The sequence below is a fragment of the Mustela erminea genome, chromosome 10, assembly GCF_009829155.1.
Source record: "Mustela erminea isolate mMusErm1 chromosome 10, mMusErm1.Pri, whole genome shotgun sequence".
In the NCBI taxonomy this organism is placed as follows: domain Eukaryota; kingdom Metazoa; phylum Chordata; class Mammalia; order Carnivora; family Mustelidae; genus Mustela; species Mustela erminea.
Window position 1 is genome coordinate 1,615,232 of NC_045623.1, and position 20,467 is coordinate 1,635,698.

General features: G+C 49.6%; 2 protein-coding genes across 5 annotated transcripts; one reads left to right on the plus strand and one right to left on the minus strand.

The window, feature by feature from the left end:
• The first annotated feature begins 320 nt into the window (after nucleotides 1-320).
• ANXA9 (annexin A9) lies at nucleotides 321-9,422 on the plus strand. Of its 2 annotated transcripts, none has more exons than XM_032302144.1 (14): nucleotides 321-428; nucleotides 545-645; nucleotides 1,129-1,242; nucleotides 1,425-1,521; nucleotides 2,275-2,369; nucleotides 2,534-2,647; nucleotides 2,858-2,948; nucleotides 3,910-3,989; nucleotides 4,135-4,194; nucleotides 4,739-4,823; nucleotides 4,954-5,049; nucleotides 5,134-5,192; nucleotides 8,234-8,356; nucleotides 8,588-9,422. In XM_032302144.1, exons 3-14 carry the CDS (start codon nucleotides 1,168-1,170, stop codon nucleotides 8,648-8,650), a joined length of 1,038 nt encoding a protein of 345 aa, XP_032158035.1. In that variant the 5' UTR covers nucleotides 321-428; nucleotides 545-645; nucleotides 1,129-1,167; the 3' UTR covers nucleotides 8,651-9,422. The 2 variants fall into 2 exon arrangements, with proteins under 2 accessions (XP_032158035.1, XP_032158034.1); XM_032302143.1 differs by having other exon boundaries at nucleotides 1,157-1,242.
• A 111-nt stretch (nucleotides 9,423-9,533) lies between these two features.
• MINDY1 (MINDY lysine 48 deubiquitinase 1) lies at nucleotides 9,534-20,429 on the minus strand. Of its 3 annotated transcripts, XM_032302124.1 has the most exons (12): nucleotides 19,895-20,429; nucleotides 18,659-19,577; nucleotides 15,039-15,141; nucleotides 14,323-14,890; nucleotides 13,881-13,938; nucleotides 13,428-13,492; nucleotides 12,845-13,003; nucleotides 12,392-12,494; nucleotides 11,713-11,855; nucleotides 10,728-10,919; nucleotides 10,283-10,426; nucleotides 9,534-10,056 (listed from the first exon to the last, which is right to left on the minus strand). In XM_032302124.1, the coding sequence occupies exons 4-12, from the start codon at nucleotides 14,773-14,775 to the stop codon at nucleotides 9,976-9,978; spliced, it is 1,398 nt and encodes a 465-aa protein (XP_032158015.1). In that variant the 5' UTR covers nucleotides 14,776-14,890; nucleotides 15,039-15,141; nucleotides 18,659-19,577; nucleotides 19,895-20,429; the 3' UTR covers nucleotides 9,534-9,975. The 3 variants fall into 3 exon arrangements, with proteins under 3 accessions (XP_032158015.1, XP_032158014.1, XP_032158016.1); XM_032302123.1 differs by having other exon boundaries at nucleotides 18,659-20,429; XM_032302125.1 differs by lacking the exon at nucleotides 15,039-15,141 and having other exon boundaries at nucleotides 18,659-20,429.
• Between the last annotated feature and the right edge of the window lie 38 nt (nucleotides 20,430-20,467).

Sequence of the window (20,467 nt, forward strand, 5' to 3'; positions counted from 1 at the left end):
TCTGACCTGTCCCCCCAGGGAGCTGGGGCCAGAGGCAGAGCCAGGTCAGAAGCTGTACTCGAAGACTGGGCTTCTGTGGTCCCACCTGGCCCCACGGGGAAAGCGACGCACAAAGCCCCTTGTGTCCCGCTGAGCGCCCAAAGGCTTAGGAAAATTCTCTCCAGGGGCTGAGGCCTGGCTCCTGGGAGGAAAGATGCTTGGGAGGGGTTTGCCTGTGGGACCAGGTTTGGCCTGGTCCTCTCCCACATTTGGGAGGGGCCGGCGGCGGGAGGTGACAGCTGGGCGGGGCTGCTAGAGAGGTCATCTGACTGGCTGCCCAGCCCAGGCTGCACACGCCCCCTCTCCTCTAGCAGACCACACAGAAGCTGGTGCCCACACCGGCAACTGCCAGGCTGTGACAGCGGCCACCTCTCCCCCAGCACCTCTGGGTAAGTGTTGGCCCTGGGCCCTCGTGGGGGAAGGGAGGAGGGAAAGCTTGTGGATCCCTTGGGAGAGGGAGAAAGGAGTTTTCTTTTTCTAAGGTGAGGGCTTGCTCCCTTGGCAGGCACCTATGCACCCATAGGAACGCATACATCAGCCCCGGAGTCCCACCTGCTGAGCTGAAGGTCACTGTCAGAGACTCTGAGGGGGAAAGGCCAGCAACAGGTAGGCAGCCTGGTGGGCAGGGGGACAGAAGCTTACTTACTCCTGGGCTGGGGCTGAAGGGGGATGGGTGTTTTCGGAGTTATTATCTCCTACCCCACACACTTCATCCAGCCACATCACCTCACCTCCCCTACACCGCCTCAGGAATCCCTAGCCAGACCACCGGAAGGAAGGGATGTGGATCTCAGAAGGGGGTCATCCCCCTGAGATCAAAGTTTGGAAGCCTTGGGACCCACCCTGGAGTCAGGGAGGGTTTGTTTGGTGCTTATTCTAGCAGCATTCCTGATCAATCCTCGCTTCCTGAAGGAGGGGTGAGAGGTAGGGAAGATGGGGACTTCCATTTACCCCTCCATTTGGGCTCCCAAACCTGCCAAACTGGTCGATATTTTCTCTCTGCAACATGGGAAAGGAACAGCATGGGACATGGGCCTCAGGGCTCTGGCGGTCATAAAGAGGCCCAAAGGGCCAGGAAATTCTCCACAGTTCGCTCCTGTTTCCCTCCTTGGGACAGCCAGTCATACCATGTCTGTAACCAGTGGGAAGACAAGACCATCCCTGACCCAGGAGATCCTCAGCCACCTGGGCCTGGCCAACAAGGTAGGGACTGTGATCATCAGAATCATTGTTACTATATCAACTCCAGGGCTGTGAGAGAATAGGGGATGGGAAAAGGGAGAGCGGGCCCTGAGACCAGGCCAAGGGCCCTGCTGAGGCACTGGGGCAGGTGTGTGCAGACATGTGACGCTCCCCGCAACCCCCCACCCCTCATGTTCTTACAGACTGCAGCTTGGGGAACCCTGGGCACCCTCAGGACCTTCTTGAGCTTCAGCGTGGACAAGGACGTGCAAAGGCTGCTGAGGGCCATTGCAGGCCAAGGTGAGCCCTTTTCCCTCTGCCCCTGGGGATCCACCTTTTAGAAACCAGTCTGCAGACCAAGAAGGAAGGAGGAAGTGATGTTGTTCAGTAAATGTTTGTGGAATGCCTTAATTCTTGTATGTCAAGTACCATGGTAGGTATGTCATTCCCATTCTCAGGACACCCTTGTGAGGTAAGTCTTATTTCCATTTTACAGGTGAGGAGACAGGCTTGGTGAGACAAAGAGGCTGGCCCAAGGTCACACAGCTCATAATGGCAGGGCTGGGGTTCTAATCTAAGTCTATGATCACCAAGCCATTTCTCCCCCACCACACCAGGTCAGCTTCACCTAATTTTGGATCAGGTTCACATGCCATTTTGGCATCTTATTTGGGTCTTCTTTTTTAATTCTTTTTTTTCTTTCTTTTTTTTTTTTTTTTTTTTTTTGAGAGGGAGAGAGAGAGAATGCTCAGGAGCGGTGAAGTGAGGGGCAGAGGGGGAGAATCTTAAGCAGACTTCTGCTGAGCACAGAGCCTAAGACTGCGACCTGAGCTGAAATCAAGAGTTCTAGCTGAGACCCCCAGGCAGCCCTGCATCTTCTTTTGAGGCCAAATGGAAGTGGAGGTGTCACAACCCCTGCTGTTCACAGCCCTTTCCTGGATCGCCTTCTCTCCTCCTCAGGAGGCTTCAAGTCTGGGAAGAAGGAGGTCCCTGCCCTGTATAGACTCTGTTGGCTTCTGCCCAGCTGATAGCCCAGCCCTCATCTCTGTTCAGGTGTGGACCACAGTGCCATCGTGGGCGTACTGACCAACAGGAGCAGAGAGCAAAGGCAGCTCATCTCTCGAGCCTTCCAGGAGCGCACCCAACAGGTGAGGCCACTGGCTTCCCAGGAGCAGCAGACTGGGGTGAGCAGCCCCTTAGAAGACGTGGAGTACAGCCAACAGCAGCCCACCAGATCTCCCCAGAGATCCCCACACATCCGGGGCCCTCCCCATGGTTTCCACTCCTCTGCTACGGGGAGCATTTATTATAGGACCTACGGAAGTCCCTGCAGGCGGCACTCTCTGGCAGCCTCGAGAGGATCGTGATGGCTTTGCTGCAGCCTGCTGCTCAGTTCGATGCCCAGGAATTGAGGACAGCCTTGAAGGTACCAGGAGTGGAAGCTCACTAGCCATCAAGGAAGTGAGGACACCAGTGAGGGGAGGAGAGGGTTGACCAACTTGCCTTTGCCTGCTCCAGAAGGTCGACTTGGCAGGGGTCCCCTTTACACAGCCCACACTGACAGGTGGTCAGCCTCTGCTCTCTACCATCCTCATGGCATGGCCCAGTGTCAAAGTGGTCTCCCAATTTCTTGTAGAGCTCTGGTTCTCCTGAGGATGTGGCTGTGGAAATTTTTGCCACCCGAAGCCCAGCCCAGCTGCAGGAGTGCCTGATGGTCTACAAACATAGTAAGAGCATATGAGGAGGGGGGAAAGGGATGGCAGGACAGCCCCTGCTCTCCCACCCTCCCTACAGGCAAGCCTTCTGGGGACCTGTTTGCCCCAGCGCTATTCCCTTGGGGTCTCTCCCCCCACTCACCCTTGCCAGTATTCAGTCTCCCAGGGGCAAGAGCCAGATGAGATCATTAAAGAAAGAGAAGCAATGATTAGCCCTCTTAGTCGGGGGCTCCGGGGCAGATTCCAAGGTAATGACAACGTTGGGCACTGTGACAGTCCTGAGGGTACCCATGTCATCTTCCCAGCCCCTTCCTGATTTTGCCGTCACACCACATCCCAGGCTGAATGGAACCTTGCTGCATCCCGGGGGGAGGGTGGGGGACCTGCTCTCTAAGTTATCGGTACTCCCCCTCAGGCCCCTGCTTGACTGCCACATGCCTCAGCCACTCATTGCTTACTGGCCTTCTCTCCTCCGCATCTGAACACCCCCCCTCTTTTTTTTCTTTCCCCAGTTTTCCTTTGTGTCCATTCTCAGCCTGTCTTAATCTATCTCCTACCTCTCACTTCTTGCTTCTGGTTTTCTTTTCCTTCTTCTTTTTCTTTCACTTTTTCACATCCTTCCACGTCACTTCTCCTTGCCTCAGTGAGGGGGTCAGACCCTAGCCATCTGGCCTCACAATGGAGGTGTCCCTGTCCCCGCTGACTGCCTGCCTACCACTCAAATAACAAAGGCCTCCTTCCCCAAGCAGGTTGTCCCCGCTTGATGCATGACCCTACAGCGCTTGCATTACTCGTGGCTTCGGGCGGTTTTCAGGGTGGCCATGATGGTGCTTCTGCCTTCCATCCTGGGAACTGGCAGCCGTCAAGCTACCCCCAGCCAGAGATGACAGTGTAGGCAGTGGGCTGGGCATATGACAGGGAATAGCTACACTGGGAAAAATCAGACTTCAGAGAGCTCCTAACCCTACCCCAGATTTCCAGGTTGAGGCAGAGGAGGACATCAAATCTGAGACCAGCGGCATCTTGCAGGAACTGCTCCTAGCCCTGGCCAAGGTGAAGAGGACTGGCCTGTGGGGGAGCGGGCAGCATTGCTTGGGTGTAATTAGCAAGAGAAGGTTTTGAGGGGAGGAGTGTGGTTGGTTGTCCTGGAGGTAAAAAGCTCCCCCTCAGAAAGTCCTCCTGAGAGAGTTTCTTCTAGGGGGGTCGCGAGAGCTACTCTGGAATCATCGACTATAACCTGGTGGAACAGGATGTCCAGGTGAGCAGGGGCAAGGAGCTTGCCTGGCCGTGCACGTAAGACACCCTCCTCCAGTGGCTCCTAGAGCCAGGGACAGGTGTACCCGCTTGTCCTGCAAACCTCTCTTTGCCTTGGGGAAGGAGTCCTCAGGGACAGGTGAGGACATGAAGTGTCGATTAGTGACCATCTGAAGCCCGTTCACTTACTTAGCCTCTGATTCCTGAACTCACAGGAAGTGAGCTCCTCAACTGACACAGTATCCTCTCAGGGACATCTGGGTGGGGGAACCCTCCTCAGACCTTCCCTTGGAGATTATTTAATTCATTGAGTGCCAGGATTTCCCCACATTGGGGAATTGAGCTGTGAGGGCAGAGTCCCTATCTTAGCCCTATTCCTTTTTTGTTTGTCTGTTTTAATCATAAATAGAAGCAGTAGCTTCACAGGTCCCATTAAGCTTTTCCACTCTGAATCCCGTTTCCACCACCATGATGATGGATTCTGGGAACATCACAACTGTGGCTCCCTTACCCCCAACCAATGATCCCGGATTACTCCTCCTTCCCAGGCATTAAGGCAGGCTGAAGGGCCCAGCACAGAGGGCACATGGGTCCTAATCTTCACCCAGCGAAATCCTGAACACCTCGTCCGAGGTACACACAAGACTTCTTGTCTTCCCAGCTTACTGTAATGATGAGTTTGGGCCAAGGGCTTATCCTTCTCTGTGATTATCAATCTCCGCACCCATTTATCTTTCTAACTACCTCCCACACCTACCACAAGTGTTTGATCAGTACCAGCGGTGTACTGGGCACGAGCTAGAGAAGACCGTCCACCACCTCTTCCACGGAGATGCTCAGGCGGCCCTGCTCAGCCTAGGTAGGGCCTGCTGAGCACATGCGGGGTAGGGCTCTCATCTGGCTCGGAAGCCAGCTCTCTCCATCTCTCCCTCTCTGCTTCCAGTCTCAGTGATCAGGAACACACCGCTGTACTTTGCCGATAAACTTCATCAAGCCGTCCAGGTGAGAGGGAGGTTTCTTTTCCCTCCCCTTGGAACAAAAACTGGGGGGAGACATCTTCTAGGCAAGAAAGAGGACGTTTCATGCTGTTGATCATGTGACAACCTTCTATTTAGCTTATAAACATAGTGCAGCTCTCTTTTCCTAGGCTTGCTAACTGTCTTGTGAAGAAGAGAGGCAGGTGTGGACTGTGGTTAAAACTAAATGAGTTTGACTCAAAAGGGCACTGATGCCAAAATTTGGGCCTAATTGATGGCTAGGTGGCCAGCTATAGGTATGAATTTTCTCTGGAGGACAGCACCATGTCCAATTTCACCAATTATCACCAGAGTAATAATGGTGACAATGCTAGCAAGAATTATGACAAGAGCCAGCATTTCTTGGATGCTCATTGTGTCCCAGGGCCTATGCTGGGCTTGTTATACACATTCCAATTAATAGATGAAAAAACTGAGGTACAGAGGTTAAGTTATTTGCCCAAGGTCATATACAGCTAATAAATAATATAGGCCTCCCATAAAACATATAATGGCTATTATAACATGATATGTTATTTATGCTGGAATTTAAAAATAATTAAAAACCACACACACATAATGGTCCTATAGGACATTGAACTGCCATGTGTCAACTCCTGGTCTGTACCATAGGTGTTGGTCTATACTATAAACTATACCATTAGAGTCCTAGCACCCAGGACCGCCTTCCTCCACAATAGTTGGACTTTGTCCCATATTATCCACACTTAAATTGGTGACATTGCTTTTAAGTAATTCCATACACAGAATCTAGTCATTCTATTAATTGGGCGAGGCCTCCTAACATCTGTCCCCCAACATCTATAAATAAAAAAACTCATCCAAATTGTAAAGATAAAAGTCGTTATCATTTTGGTAGGTGGCATAGCTTCTTGTGTACTGAGTGAGAAATCACCATGCCTTATTGGCAATTATTCAAAAGATAGTACATATATGTACGTATTTTATCATCAATGGAGATTTCCATTTTGACAGTAGAAAAATATTTTACTTCCCCAATAATGTCTGTACTGTTACACCAAGCCAACACTAAGACTGGTTTGAAGAGTTGTGGTTATCTGTCTAGATTCCTGTCATCAATAAATTTATCCCAGCAGTAAGTGATTATAATATAATTGGATTGTAGGACCCATGCTCTTGGCTGTAAATGCCAGGTTTATCCTAGACGTAGGAGTCAAAAAATAATATAGGCCTATTTTTCTGAAAACTTCTTTTAAAAAGGAAAAACTCAATAATATGCTTGTTTTATCCTCTCATGAGAAATATGTGAAAACATACGTTGTGACAAATATTTATTCGGAAAAATGACCTTCAGTGAAAGCCTATCTAGGAAAATTTGGACCAGTCTGAACCAGAGAATGAATGCTTATTAAAAGTTCCCAGGGAAGGGCGCCTGGGTGGCTCAGTGGGTTAAGCCGCTGCCTTCGGCTCAGGTCATGATCTCAGGTCCTGGGATCGAGTCCCGCATCGGGCTCTCTGCTCGGCAAGGAGCCTGCTTCCTCCTCTCTCTCTGCCTGCCTCTCTGCCTACTTGTGATCTCTCTCTGTCAAATAAATAAATAAAATCTTTAAAAAAAAAAAAAAAGTTCCCAGGGAAGTATAAGATGCCAAGGACATTCTCAAGGAACAAGGCAAGAATTATGTTTAATGTAGGCTTGCTAGAAAGGGTACTTATGCATCAGTAAGAATATTCAGTTAGTGGAGCGCCTGGGTGGCTCAGTGGGTTAAAGCCTCTGCCTTCAGCTCAGGTCATGATCCCAGGGTCCTGGGATCGAGCCCCGTATCGGGCTCTCTGCTCAGCAGGGAGCCTACTTCCTCCTTTCTCTCTGCCTACTTGTAATCTCTGTCAAATAAATAAATAAAATCTTAAAAAAAAAAAAGTCAGTTAGTGAGGACATTGCCCCAATTCTACGACTTTGAAGTAATAAGAGTTGGAAGAAGGGAAAGAATGGAATATTGGGGAGCCATCAATAATCTTTATCACAATTCAAAATTGATAATACATGAAATTTAAGATAAAGCAGACATCAGCGCAGACAATGAGGTAATGATTCCAAATGAAATACAGCATCCTGTTGTTACTTCCTCATTTTTTTTTTTTTTAAATGGGAATTTATGATCTGTGTAGATGCCAGAAGTGTGGGTATCAGGCAGTTCTGGGAAGGGTCTCGTGAGTCAAGTAACAGGAAACACTGGGAAAGAAGCTATTAGGAAATTGTGACAGCGCCAGCACCCAGCCCATGACATAAATAGAATTTTTGCAACCAACGTTTTTATTTAGAAATCTCTCATGATAACACATTTATTATGATCCATTAGCATTCATGATTTGATCTAATCAATTATAATTCATGATTTATAATTATATTCACATATTATACCTCTATTATTTCTAAGCCAAACCCTGCATTACCTTCTTTAACCAAAAGGCGGGAGGCTTGGTGCAGGTTTAGGAGGAAGACAGTGATGTTGGACCCCAGGGGTCAAACCAGGAGAAACTGGTGTATACAGATGGGGCCATGGGGTGGCCCTGGTAGGTCAGGCTCAGAACCATAAGTCACATGACCCTGCACCCTCTCAGAGCTCCATCAGCTCAGTGTGGGGATAGGCTGGGTATATCGTCCCTGGACTTGGAAGTTAAAAACTTCCTGGCTTTCATGCTGGAAGTCTTTATAGGTAGCAAGTTTCTCCTACCCTTTTTGTGAGTAGCTGACTTTGGAGCCGCCCAAGATCTGGAGGAATGAGGCTCTAAGCTAGTGGCATGGCCAGGAAAGACACGAGGCCAGAGGGAGAGCTACCCCAGCTGCTCCCACAGAGACTGGTCTTTCCCACGGAATCACTTTCCATTAGGGTGGACAAGGATAAATTTTCCTCTTACACTTCTCTTTTGCCAGGACTCACCCCTCACTTCCCCTTTCTAGAGTAATTTACCATGCTGCCCTGTCTCCACTCGGTGAGAATCTAACTACCTATCACCCTTTCCCCCTTCTGTTTCTCCCTCTACCAGAACCTCAAGCCCAATTACCAAGTCCTGATGCGTATCCTTATCTCCCGAAGTGAGACTGACCTTCTAAGCATCCGAGCTGAGTTCAAAAAGAAATTTGGCAAGTCCCTCTACTCTTCTCTCCAGGTGAGACTTGGCTAGTTCTTAACCTAGAGCCCCAGAGCTTCACCCATCAACTCCACTCTGCCCTCCGTGCACACCACCTAGCATATTCATGCCTTGGAGAACTCATGAGTCTTTGGTTAATTTCATACACAACTCTTGACATCAGATAGTTGTGGACCAGCACAACGGAGGAAACAGAATGCCTGGGCCATGGTGGTAGTGGGATCTAACACTTGACTCTTTTTTCTGCAGGAAGCAGTGAAAGGGGACTGCCGGTCAGCCCTACTAGCCCTGTGCAGGGCCGAAGACCTCTGAGGCCTCCCTGGGCTCCTGCCCTCCCTACCACGCCATGACATCCAAGGATCTGAGAGCCCTGCAGGAAATCAGCTGGACCTCCAAATAGGATAACTCCTCACTGAGCACCACATGCTCCAGCTTCTTGTTGAGGCTAGAATCTGAAGTTTCTTTTGAATCCCTTAGTTTCCTCATCTCAAAGTGATCCCTGCACCAGGGTACCCCATCTCTGTCTTGGGTATAGACAGCTCTTTGATGGTTTCTTCCCTATTCATCCTTCCCATACCCAGACCAGAACATCTCCTGATTTCTTGAATTCTTTTGGCAAACTTCACTGTTGTTTGTGTTCCCTGATTGAAGTTTGGGTGGAGCAGGACATGGGCTGGGAGGAGACCTTGAAGCTGGAGGTGCTTTGATATGCACTTGGATATTCCGCAGGGATCCTGTTTGAGGTTCTAGGGCTGCAATAAGTGCCCCCCTCAAGGTTCCCCCCACCCCTCAATTATTCTCTCTTCCCCAGGAAATTTCTGGCAAAGTAACTGAGAAACAGGAGCCAGAATAAGGTCAGAAATAGAGGTAGCAAAGGACCATCTGATCAATTTGCCCTCCCCTGCCTGGGAAGTCTTAGGTTAGCAGGGAGCACAACCCCTAAACTGCATCTGTCCAAAGCAGGGACTTGGAAACTCCCCTCCCAAACCAGATTACCATTTCGAAGACCTACCAAAAACTAGTAAAAAGAGACATAAAAGAAAAGAGGCAGGCTTTGGTTCCCCCTGCTGGCCCTATTAGGAATGACATGCAAAGCCCCCCTGCGGGCCTCTGTAACCTCCCCCACCTTTTTGTATTCCTTAATTGGGTCAAATACTTAACCCCACGAGCCACAGGGCAAGGCAAACAACAGATCTCAGGAACGAAGTTTTATTTCCAAACCCCTAGGAAAGCATTACAAATAATGGAGATAGAAACCCAAACCAAACCCTGAAACAACTGGAGTCGGGCCAGCAGGACCGGCAGGAGGGCCTGGCCAGGGGAGGTGCATTCTAGACAAGGACCTCGCCCTGGAGCCTGAGTCCGTCTGTGGGTGTGACTGTTCTAGGAAAGGTGAGCTGGCAACCAGAAATCCTCACCCCACCAACCCCAGCGTTGCCCTGGATGACTGGGAGGCAGAGAAGGCAGCAGCATAGGAGGGCAAGATGTCACCAAATCTGACCTTGGCATTGACCACCTACTTGGATCCCCCACAGTCCATAAATAAGTTACCCTGCATATCTCAGGGGTGGAGCTGGGGGAAGCAAGCAGCACAGCCATGGCCTCCGAGAAAGAGGCAGGGCAGCCCCTGGGCAAAGCTATAGGAGGACACAGTCTGACTCTTGTTTGGGCCTCTGTCGACGCTCCCCGACTGGGCGACCAGATGTGGCTCCTCTCCCCTGTATGAGATTTAACAGTGGGTCACTTGTCAGCCCAGAAGAGTACAAGGACAGAGGTTCTAGTAGGTCCTGGGGGCCGGATCAGGAGGGTTGGTGGGGAGAGAGAAGATGGGACCCTGGGGGGAGGAACCCCTTAAAGAGACAAGTGCAGGATTTGCAGGGACAAGTGTTGGCACTGCGGGAAGGAGCAGAGTGGGGTTCAGGGCCTTTGGGGGCAGCTGCTCACCTGTGGTGAGGCCCGCACCGGCGTGGGCAGCACGGCTGCTTGCTGCTGGTACTCCTCTTGCTGAAGCTGCTGGGCCAGCTCCAAGTCGCTAAGACCCAGCGTGCCCTGTGGCTGCTGCTGCAGGGACAAGGCGATCAGGTAGTCCTAGAAAGAGGCGGACAGAACAGGAGCAGTGAGGTGGCCGCGGCTTGGGGGACGTTCAACCTGGTTCTAGGTTTCCAAACCCGTCTTACTTCTCCTTCACATTCACCAGCTCCCCCTCCAGGGCAAGACCCACAGCCAAGTACATCATCTGTGGGGACGGAGGTGGTCTGGAAGTGACTGTAAGTGGGCACGGGTATCGTGGGTCGTGACATCTACAGGAGGAATCGCATCTTACTCACCTCCAGCAAAGAGCTCGTGAGCAGACTAGCTCTCCGCGCCCCTTCCCAAAGAGCCCACATACCTGGTCTACCTGGCGCTGCTTTTCAGGGGAGCCCCCGCCACCCCCTGCTCCAGGCCCCCTGCCGAGGTAGTGATTCAGGTGGAAGTCAGAGTCGCAGAAGCAGCTGTCTCCGTCGACGGTGTGCAGGCTCTCCCACACCACCTGCTCCTCCTGCAGAAAGCCCTGGTCAGTGACCAGTAGGTACAAGTGACTCTGCAGAGAGAAGGACGAACTCGTTGGTGGGAGAGCCAACCCAGAGGCACTTTACTACCAGGAATCAGCTGAGATGCAAAGACCATTTGACTCGTCTGGTGTGCTAGTTAGAGCATGTCGCTGTGAGCACACGCATCCTTCACACGTGTGGCTGCGGGGAGAAGGCCCAGATGTCTATGCATGTGCCATCGGCTTGTTGGGGGGGGGGGCGTGGAGTGTGGCAGTCCCTGTGGTCCAAGCGTGAGACCTCGGTGCTGGGGTCCCACACAAAATGCTGCTGTCTACCCTACTTCCAGTGGCTCTCGGGGCTGGCCTGATGGCTCTGAGGAGAAATCCTTTGCGAGCCAAAGACCTCTCCATCTTCCATGTACTTCCATTCCCTTCCGGGGAGAAGACTTTACTTTGCTGTCCTGTCAAGGGCAGGCTGATTTCTTAGGGCTTGCTGTGGCCAGTGAGAAGGTAGCAGAAACGAAACGTGTCGTCTCTAGACAGAAGCGTTAAAAGTGGGTGCACGGTGTCCCTCCCCCTCTCTTCCCTCCCCTATTCCAGATTAAGGCTGTTTTGTTAGCCTGGGTCCCAGAGCAAAGACAATGTGGGACAGAATGGCAGCCAATCCACAATGGCCATCCAGCATGAAGAATAACTTTGGCTGTGGTAAAGCACAGGGATTTGGGGGGTGATTTGTCACCTGAATTTAATCTACCCTATCCTGTCTGACACACTGACCCGGAAGAAGAAACTACGAGGCAGTGACAGCACTCTACCCCCACCCCCATCTCCAAAGCCTCATCACCTTGTGCTTAGTCATGGTGCTGAAGTGGTTGTTTCGGAAAAAGACACCAAGTTCACCCTCCTTGGCAGCTGCTGTTAGCTCACACAGTCCGTGGTAGGTCAGCTGTGCTGCAGTGGTCTCCAGGAACTGCTCCGCAATCAGGCCTGTCAGAAGGGCATAAGGTTGGGGGACGAGGGGCTTGGCTTCAATTCAAAGTCCCCAGTAGGAAGAAGGATCACCCAGAGAGTCCCTGTCAGAGCTCTGCGGATAGTCCCACTTTCTGAAATCCCTTGAAGCCTGGCTGTATTCATTCATTCAACAAATAGTTACTGAGTGACCACCTTGCGTTACGTCCTGAACGCAACAGACATTTCCCCAACTCTCTCTCTCTCTCTTTTTTTTTTTAGATTTTATTTATTTATTTGGCAGAGAGAGAGAAAACACACAAGGGGGGGGGGAAGCAGGCTTCCTGCTGTGCAGGGAGCCCCAGGCAGGGCTCAATCCCATAATCCTGGGATCCTGACCTGAGCTAAAAGAAGACATCTAACCACTGACCACCCAGGTCCCCCTCCCAAACTCTCTCTCATGGGGTTTCCACTCTAGGGTGAGGTGGTGGGGGGAGACAGATGATAAACAATAAACGTAGGCAGCCATAATTCCCTCCACCTAAGACCCACAGAAGAGAGAGCAGGGCCGTCACCTTCTGTCACAAGGTTGGTGTCTCTAGAGTGCTTGCAGGTAATGATCTTCTCCACCAGCTGGTTGTAACTCAGTTTCCCAACTGCGCTCACAGCCTCAGGACTCTGCACCAGTGGTGGCATGGGGTGGTACCAAAACAATGAAGATCTTTTTAGGAAGGAAATGAAGCCCGCCCACAGGATTGCAACCCTACAACCAAAGGTTCCTGAAACTTTCCATTTCTGAAGAACTGACCTACTTGCATATGGTATGCCTGCATTTGAATGCTCACCCCCCCCCACACACACACAAAGGTTAAAATTCAAGGAATTCTACACTGGGTTCAGCCTCTGAAGCCTATTCCATTCCCAAGCCAATCTAACCCCTAACTCCCTAACACCTACCCCGTAAAATTTTGCTTGTCTATCTCGCTTTGAGCTGGATGCGAGTCTCATTTGAGCCATCTCACCCTCACCTGTGGGTCAACAAGCCAGCCATGGTACAGAGGTATGCCCAGGAGGTCAAAGATGCTGCACTCAGGAGTGTACTCAAAGTCAGAGACCCCTGTGAATCGTACGTTGACATCCAGACCCGTGGCCAGTTTAGGCAACACTGTCATTGCATCGTCCACGTTCTGGGGTTAGAAAAGAAAATGATGCCTGTATCACATCAAAAAGTTATATGCACCTTCAGCTTCCACAGTCTTATATGCCAGTTATATCCCAATAAAGCTGGTGGTGGTGGGGGCGGGGAATAAAATGATGGCTACTCTAGCCTCCCCTGTCCTGACTCCTAGCTCCACAAATAAAAAAAATTAATCTTTTTTGCCTCTTTTCCCTGGTTCTCTTACAGGCCATGCCATTCCTCCCTTGCCTCAACTCTTCTTTATCTTATATAAGGGAACATATTTTCTAGGACAGAGATATATCCTCCTCCTCCTGCAGAAAGAAATCATAGTTAAGGGGCCTTCTTGAGAAGCAAAAGAAAGGCTTCTCTTTGTAGCATACATGTCCCCTTACAAACCTGCAAATTCCTGTGCCCAGAGACCTTTGCCTCACCTGCTGAAAATTAAGCTGAAGTCCCTCTGACTTCTCCTGGGGCTTGATGGACAGGAGGCAGTCTCCTACAAGATAGGATCCCCTCATCAGCTTTCCCCAATTGTCCCAAAAGCTGCTTCCTTTTCTGGAGAATGGTCATGGACCACAGACTTTCAGAGCTGGAAAGAGCCTTTCACTTCTCAGAGGAAGAAATAGACTGACGAAGGTGAAAGGCCCACCCAAGGTCACATCGAAATCTCAGGGAAGAAGGAGGGTTATAATCCCCGACTCCTGATGCCTTGATTTTTGCTTTTCATTCCCCAGCCTTGCACAGAAGCCCTGTAGACCTTCACCCTCCTTGCCACATCAGAACCCCAAATGGGAAGTCCCTCAATGTTCTGGATTTCTGGCTGAGTGGAAAGGGTAAGCTCTTGAACCTTCTGTGTAATTCCTCTCCAAGACCCAATCACTCACCAAGATGGGCCATGAGCTCATCTGACGTGATCACTTCCTTCTGAGGGGGCAGCTTCACCTAGAGGCAGAAGTGGTGACCAAAGGGTTAGGCATGTGTGTGTTTTCTTTCACAGATCACTGGAGGAGAAACACACAGAAGGACAGGGGAAGGGGAGGGCGTGGTGGAAAAGAAGGCTTGCAACTGCAGCGAGGGAATGAATGTGAAGGATTGCGAGACATTCCCATTTGCGAGACAGTAGAAGATTCAAGAGTAGGACAGAGAATTGTTTTGTTTTGTCTTGTGTTTATGAATTCTTATCTCACTTGTTCAAGCTAAAGAAATACAGAGAATAATCTGGAAAGCTTTTCCTGGTCTGAGAACAGCAGAATGATCAAGGAGGTGGGTCACAGAAGAGGACTTTCCTCAGCAATTTCTGAGCCCCCCATCCAAATTCTCTCTTACCTTCCACTGAAGAAAGAGGATGTTCATGATGGCAAGAAGAGGGCAAGGGCCGTTAGTGCTCTGCATGATGATAGGTGTCCGTTCCCCCTTCCAGGGGATCCACTTTACACAGTAGAAATCCAGCTCAGGCTGTCGGGCCCTGAGGGGTAGGGGGAGCTCCTGGGGCCTGGAGCAGGCCCCCACTGTTTCTACCTCGGGCTGTATCCCAGGGGCCAGCTCCAGTTGGCTTGAACTCATATCAGGTGGAGGGAACTCAAGGTTATCCTGGCCCTGGGCCAGCAGTGAAGCTTGGCCTACAGGCTCCTGTTCTTCAGCTGTCCCATCAGCATCTCCAGCATCCTTGTCTTGGGGCCGCTCCTCTGGTTGTGAGAGGACCTCCTGGTTCTCAGAGCTGACTGCTTCTGGAATCTTGGCCTCACCAGAGTCTGGAAGCTCAGCTTGATGGTGTTCCATGGTCAGAAGAGGTCAATTGAGGGGCACCAAAGGACTTTCCTGCCCTCGGGGAGTTGCCTAATGTAGGCTTGGTATGGAAAAAAGAGACTGATCCACTAAGAAGGAAGTCATTGGGCTGGAAAGCAAATGAACCCAAAAAAGTCTTATTAAAGGACTATAGTATGGAAGGCTAGATAGCATCTACACAGTCACTCCTGGTTATAGGGAATGCATGTCTTTCTTAGCTGGGTGAACAGAAGGGCCCCAGCCTGACCTCCCCTCACCTCTCACAGGCTGTGGCCACATGGGACTGACGAGGGTACAGGGCTTTCAGGTTGGGAGGGAGGATTCTGGTGGGACTGAAGTCATTGGATGGAGTCAGCTTCCCTGAAATGATAAGGACAAGGAATGGAAAAAAGATGGAGAGAAAGAGGAAAATAAAGTAGAAAGACAGAAAGAAAAAAGAGAAAGAAATGTTAAAACAGTACAGTTTTAAACAACAGGGGTTTGAACCACGCAGGTTCACTCTACATGGATTTTTTTTTTTTTTCAGTAAATATATGAAATGTTTTCTTTTGTAAATGTAAATGTATTTTCCTTACGATGTTCTTCTTTTTTCTTTGAAGTATAGTTGACATACAATTTACATTAGTTTCAGGTGTATTCCTTATGATTTTCTTTTTTTTTTTAAGATTTTATTTATTTATTTGACAGAGATCACAAGTAGGCAGAGAGGCAGGCAGAGAGAGAGGAGGAAGCAGGCTTCCTGCTAAGCAGAGAGCCCGACCTGAGCTGAAGGCAGAGGCTTTAACCCACTGAGTCACCAAGGCGCCCCTGATTTTCTTAATAACATTTTCTTTTCTCTAGCTTACTTTATTGGAAGAATATATATGATACGTCTAACACACAAAATGTGTATCAATTGACTGTGTTTTGGGTACGGCTTCCAGTCAACAATAGGTGATTAGTTCAGTTTGGGGGGAGTCAAAAGTTATACATGGATTTTCAACTGTGTGAATGGTCAGCGTCCCTAACCCCTGTGTTGTTCAAGGGTTAGCTGTACAAATCGTTATTAACTCAGTGGTCTTTAGCTCACCCTTTAACAGGCGTCATCTACCATCTTAGCCACGATGGTAGTCACTCCAACTACCCTACACCAAACCACACCCCCCAAGCTGTTCAGGGGCCATCCAGAGCTCAAACTGGTATCCTTAGGGTTCCCTTTTCTCCACTCTATCCCAAGGATGAAAAGATTAATAGTCACTGAGTGCTCAGGGTGAAGAGCAGAGATACAGACAAGACAGACAGTATCATGCCCCGAAAGATAAAACACCAGTGAGAAAGAAGTCTTTCTCCTCACAGGTCTCTACTGAACTTTACACAATCCCAAACCACAGCAAAAAGGATTTGGGAGGGACTTCCTCTGGGCCCGAGAGGGGAAATGTAGGCCATGGGGACCTGGGTCAGAGACTGGCTCTGGTAAATAACTACGGCACAAAAACCAGTCCTCCAACAAATTCTGTCAGTAAACTTTCCACATCTGGAGTTGAGGCAGCAACTTCTCTTCAGTTCCTCTCTGCTCCCCAAATCAACTAAACCCAGCGATACTCTCTTGCCCACTCTTTATATGGAATGTGACAGCGCTGATTACTGATTTACATAAGAAATACTCACTCACAGGGGTCCCTGGGTGGCTCAGTTGGTTGGGCTGCCCACTTTTTTTTTTTTTTTTAAGATCTTATTTATTTATTTGTCAGAGAGAGAGAGAGAGAGCACAAGCAGGCAGAGCGGCAGGCAGAGGCAGAGAGAGAAGCAGGGTCCTCACAGGGCAATGAGCCTGATGTGGGACTTGATCCCAGGATACTACGATCATGACCTGAGCCAAAGGCATCAGCTTAACCAACTGAGCCACCCAGGTGTCCCTGGGCTGCCCACTCGTGATGGTGGACTCGACTTCGGCTCAGGTCACCGTCTCAGTGTTGTGAGATCGAGCCTGTGTGTGTCTGTTGGGCTCCATGCTCAGGGGGAGTCTCCTTGGGGATTCTCTCTCTCCCTCTCCCTCTGCCCCTTCCCTCCACTCGCGTTCTCTCTTTCTAAAATAAATAAGAAAACCTTTAAAAAAAAAAAAAGAAAGAAAAAAAGGTATAGAAATACTCCCTTATGATGAGCACTGGGTGATGTATGGAAGTGCTGAACTGCTATACAACACAGCTGAAACTAACACAGTACTGTATGTTAACTAACAGGAATCAAAATAAAAACTTAAAAAATAAATAAATAAATACTCCCTCTACGGTCATCTCCCTACCTCTTCGTATGTTCTTTCTGTCTAGGCCCACCTAGGTTATCTTAGATGTAACCCTGGACCTGTTTAACCTGCTCTCTATCAGCACTAAGCATCGAGTCCAGCACAGACATTTAATTAAGGCTGTAGATAACAAACAGTAAAAAGCCATAAACTCTGTCCCCTGGGAAATACCCTCCTTCAACCTCCTAGCTCCCCTCCCTGCCTTACTCGGGGTGAGAAAAGGGGAGAAATTAGACGTTAGAAATCTTGTCTTTTCCCCAGCATCCTACTAACCTGATACTATGCTTCCTTCTTATAAAGTGGCAGGAATTCAGGACTAGGTTAAGGCCTGGGAGGTGAAGTTGAAAGATAGAAATTTGGGTTGTCTGGGGGACTCAGTTATTTGGGCTTTTGCCTTTGGCTCTGGTCATGATCTCAGGGTCCTGGGATTGGGCTCCCTGTTCAGTGGAGTCTGCTTCTTCCTCTCCCTCTGCCCCTCCTCCTGATTGTGCGCACGCACTCTCTTTCTTTCTCTCACTGTCAATAAATAAATAAAATCTTTAAGGAAAAAGAAAGAAAAGTTACCAAAAGAAGGCTGGTCACCCAAATTGATCCTCTTTTTGCTTCAAATATAACTTATGCTAGCTGTGTCTCATTTACATGTTGTTCACTTAGAATCAGACTAGCCAAAATTGCCTGCACACCTTACACTTTTTTTTTCACTCTCTCACCTCCTTTTCCCCTCCGCTCCCAAATGACAGTTAGGCTGAGACTTCAAGCAGAGCCTGAGAAAGTTAAAAGAGCTTGGAGAAAAGCAGCATTCATTTCTTATCTTTTCTGTTCCAATGCTAGAAATGATCAATAATTAAGTGGGGGTTAGGCGGCTAGCTGGTGAGGGGGTGAGTCAAAAGAAACCAGGGGCTAGAAACCGGAGGGAGTTGGGTGTCAGAGAAACTGGGCAAAGCCCAGTGGGCTAAGTCTTAAGAGATGGAATGGAGGATTTCCACTCTACAAGGTGCACTCCTGGTGGGGTGGGCACGAGTGTGTCAGAGCAGGAAAGGATGAGGGGGAGGGCACTCAAACAAATCAGGATTTCATTATCTTCCTCTTTTTTTCTTAAGTCCCACGCATTCTCTCCTGCCCGAATTATCCTCTGGCGGTGGGCGAGGCAGTTAAAATAACCCTCGCCCCTCCCTCGCATGGGCAGTAAATAGCCAAAAGTTGGAAGAAGCATAGAAAATGGGCAGGTACTTCAATAACACATGCACACCCCCACGAACTTTCCCACCCCAATCTCCTTCTCAGTATGACCCAAATCTTCATGCAACTCCTGGTTTAAAATTTTGCCCCCAAATAAGTCCATCACCTCTACCATGCCCTGTCTATTTGCTTGCAAGCGACAGAGGGAAGTTTTCATTAAATGAAGGAAATGAAGGGACAAGCTAGTCGCTTTTACATATCCCTCCTGCCTTAGCTCCTCTCAAAATCTAGACTTGTAGGCACCAAAAAAGTGGTGATACATTCCATGACATCTCCCCAGAGCTGCAGAGGAAAACGAACCCGGTGGAGGTGGGGGGAGGGGTGGCATAAAGGAAATGGTTAAAACAAAGTTTTTACCTTAAAGAAGTGGGTGCTGTTCCTGGATAGAGCAAGAGGGTTCAGTAGTGGCAATTCGATGAGGAAGGTGGCCCCAAGGAGGGGAATTTCCACAGTCCCAGCTGCCTTCCAAGCTGTCAAGGCCAGAGCTTATCCAGGTCTACACAGGTTTATGAGCGGCTGTCCAGGCTTGGTGGTGGCCACTTCCGGACTCACGCCCACGACTGGGGTCACCAGAGGAGGGTGCGGGCAGGCAGAAGGGCAGCCCAGGTACTCCCAGATTGCTCAGAGCGTCTTCGGGATTCCTGAGTTGCAGAGTCTAGGGCATACGCTCCAGGCCCCGACTACAAGCTGATTTTCAAAGGAAGTTTGTGGTTTTTCTTTTTTATGTCTCTCTCTCTCTTTTTCCCATCGGGACAAAGAAAAATTAGTCAAGGACAAGCTCCCTGGAGGAGCAGGGGCCCGCCCAGCCCTGGAGAATTTCCATCAGGGCTTTCTGACCTGGTCAGCAGCTTGGTGATCGGCAGTGAGGGAGGGAGAAACAACGAGAGAAAAACAACAGACCCTTTCTCTTTCCTCCGCCTGCCGCTGGAAGGGACGGTGCGCTTGTGCCTCTCTGGTGAGAATAGGGAAGAGCAAGTGCCCTTGCGGAGCGTGGGGAGGAGCAGGGCTGGACAGCAGCGGCTGGGTGGATTTGCGCTTTTTCGGTGGCTATGGCAAGCTTTTGCTCTGGATCCACAGAAGCAGGGCCAAAGAGCATGATATTTACATATTCACCCATTTAAAGTTTAAAAAAAAATCCTGCTACTTTCCAAGCCCTTACTGTATCTCCTCCTCCTCCTCCTCTTCCTCCTTCTTCTTCTTCTTCTGGTCTAGAAATGGATCTGGTCGGGCAGAACTGCCCCTTGTGGTGCAGAAAGTTTGGAAGACTCCTCAGGCTCTGGGAAGAGAGGCAGCAGGGAGAGAACTAGCTGAATAAGCAGGAGATCCCAAACCCTTGTGTTCTGGTCCTTGTTCCCACCAGCACAGGCCTGCTTCCCATCTGTCACCTCCTTCCAGTTCTTGGGGCAGGAGAGAGGGGAGCCAGAAAAGCTGGCAGTAAGAAATAAAGGGATGGATCAATAAGAGAGGGGGCATTTAATGATGACAGCACACTTCTTTTTCACTACTCTGCACTACCGTGGGGCTGGAAGCTGGCAGTTAAGGGAGGTTGGAACCCCGCTCTACATTCTGAAGGGCCCTCCTAACTTGACTTACAGGGCTGCGGCAGGATGAAACTTCAAGCAACTCTGAAGGCTGAAAGGGCAGTTTGAGCAAAAAAACCCAGGTTACAATGGTCTGGGGAAAAGGAAAAGAGATTTGCCGGGGCTATAGACAAACAGGCTCCTGAGTTGTAAAGGAAGTAGCAGCAATAATTGGCCAGAGACCGTAAGTATTAGGTAAAGAAGAGGAGTCAAAGATTATTCTAATGTTTTTATAACATGGTCAGCAAAAAATTGGGGGCAATGAGTCAGTATGGTAAAAGAGAGAATTCGAGAAAGGAAGACTAAGAACTGTTTCTGCCTTTTGTAATTTAAGATGCCAACCAGATGCTCGATGTACTATATGGAAAGATGCTATACTTAACCTAACTCGAGAGTGAAAGTTCAGATGCCACAAACACAGGTTACTGTGACATATATTTCTCTGTCAAATGAGTAATCTCAAAAAATTCTCCTTCCCTCCACTCTTGGGTCCTTTTCGGAACTCCTGGACTACGTTTCCCAGGACGCCCTGCGCCAAGCCCCGCTTCGCGCGTCTGGGAAGGGCGTCCCGTGAGTCTTTGGGCGC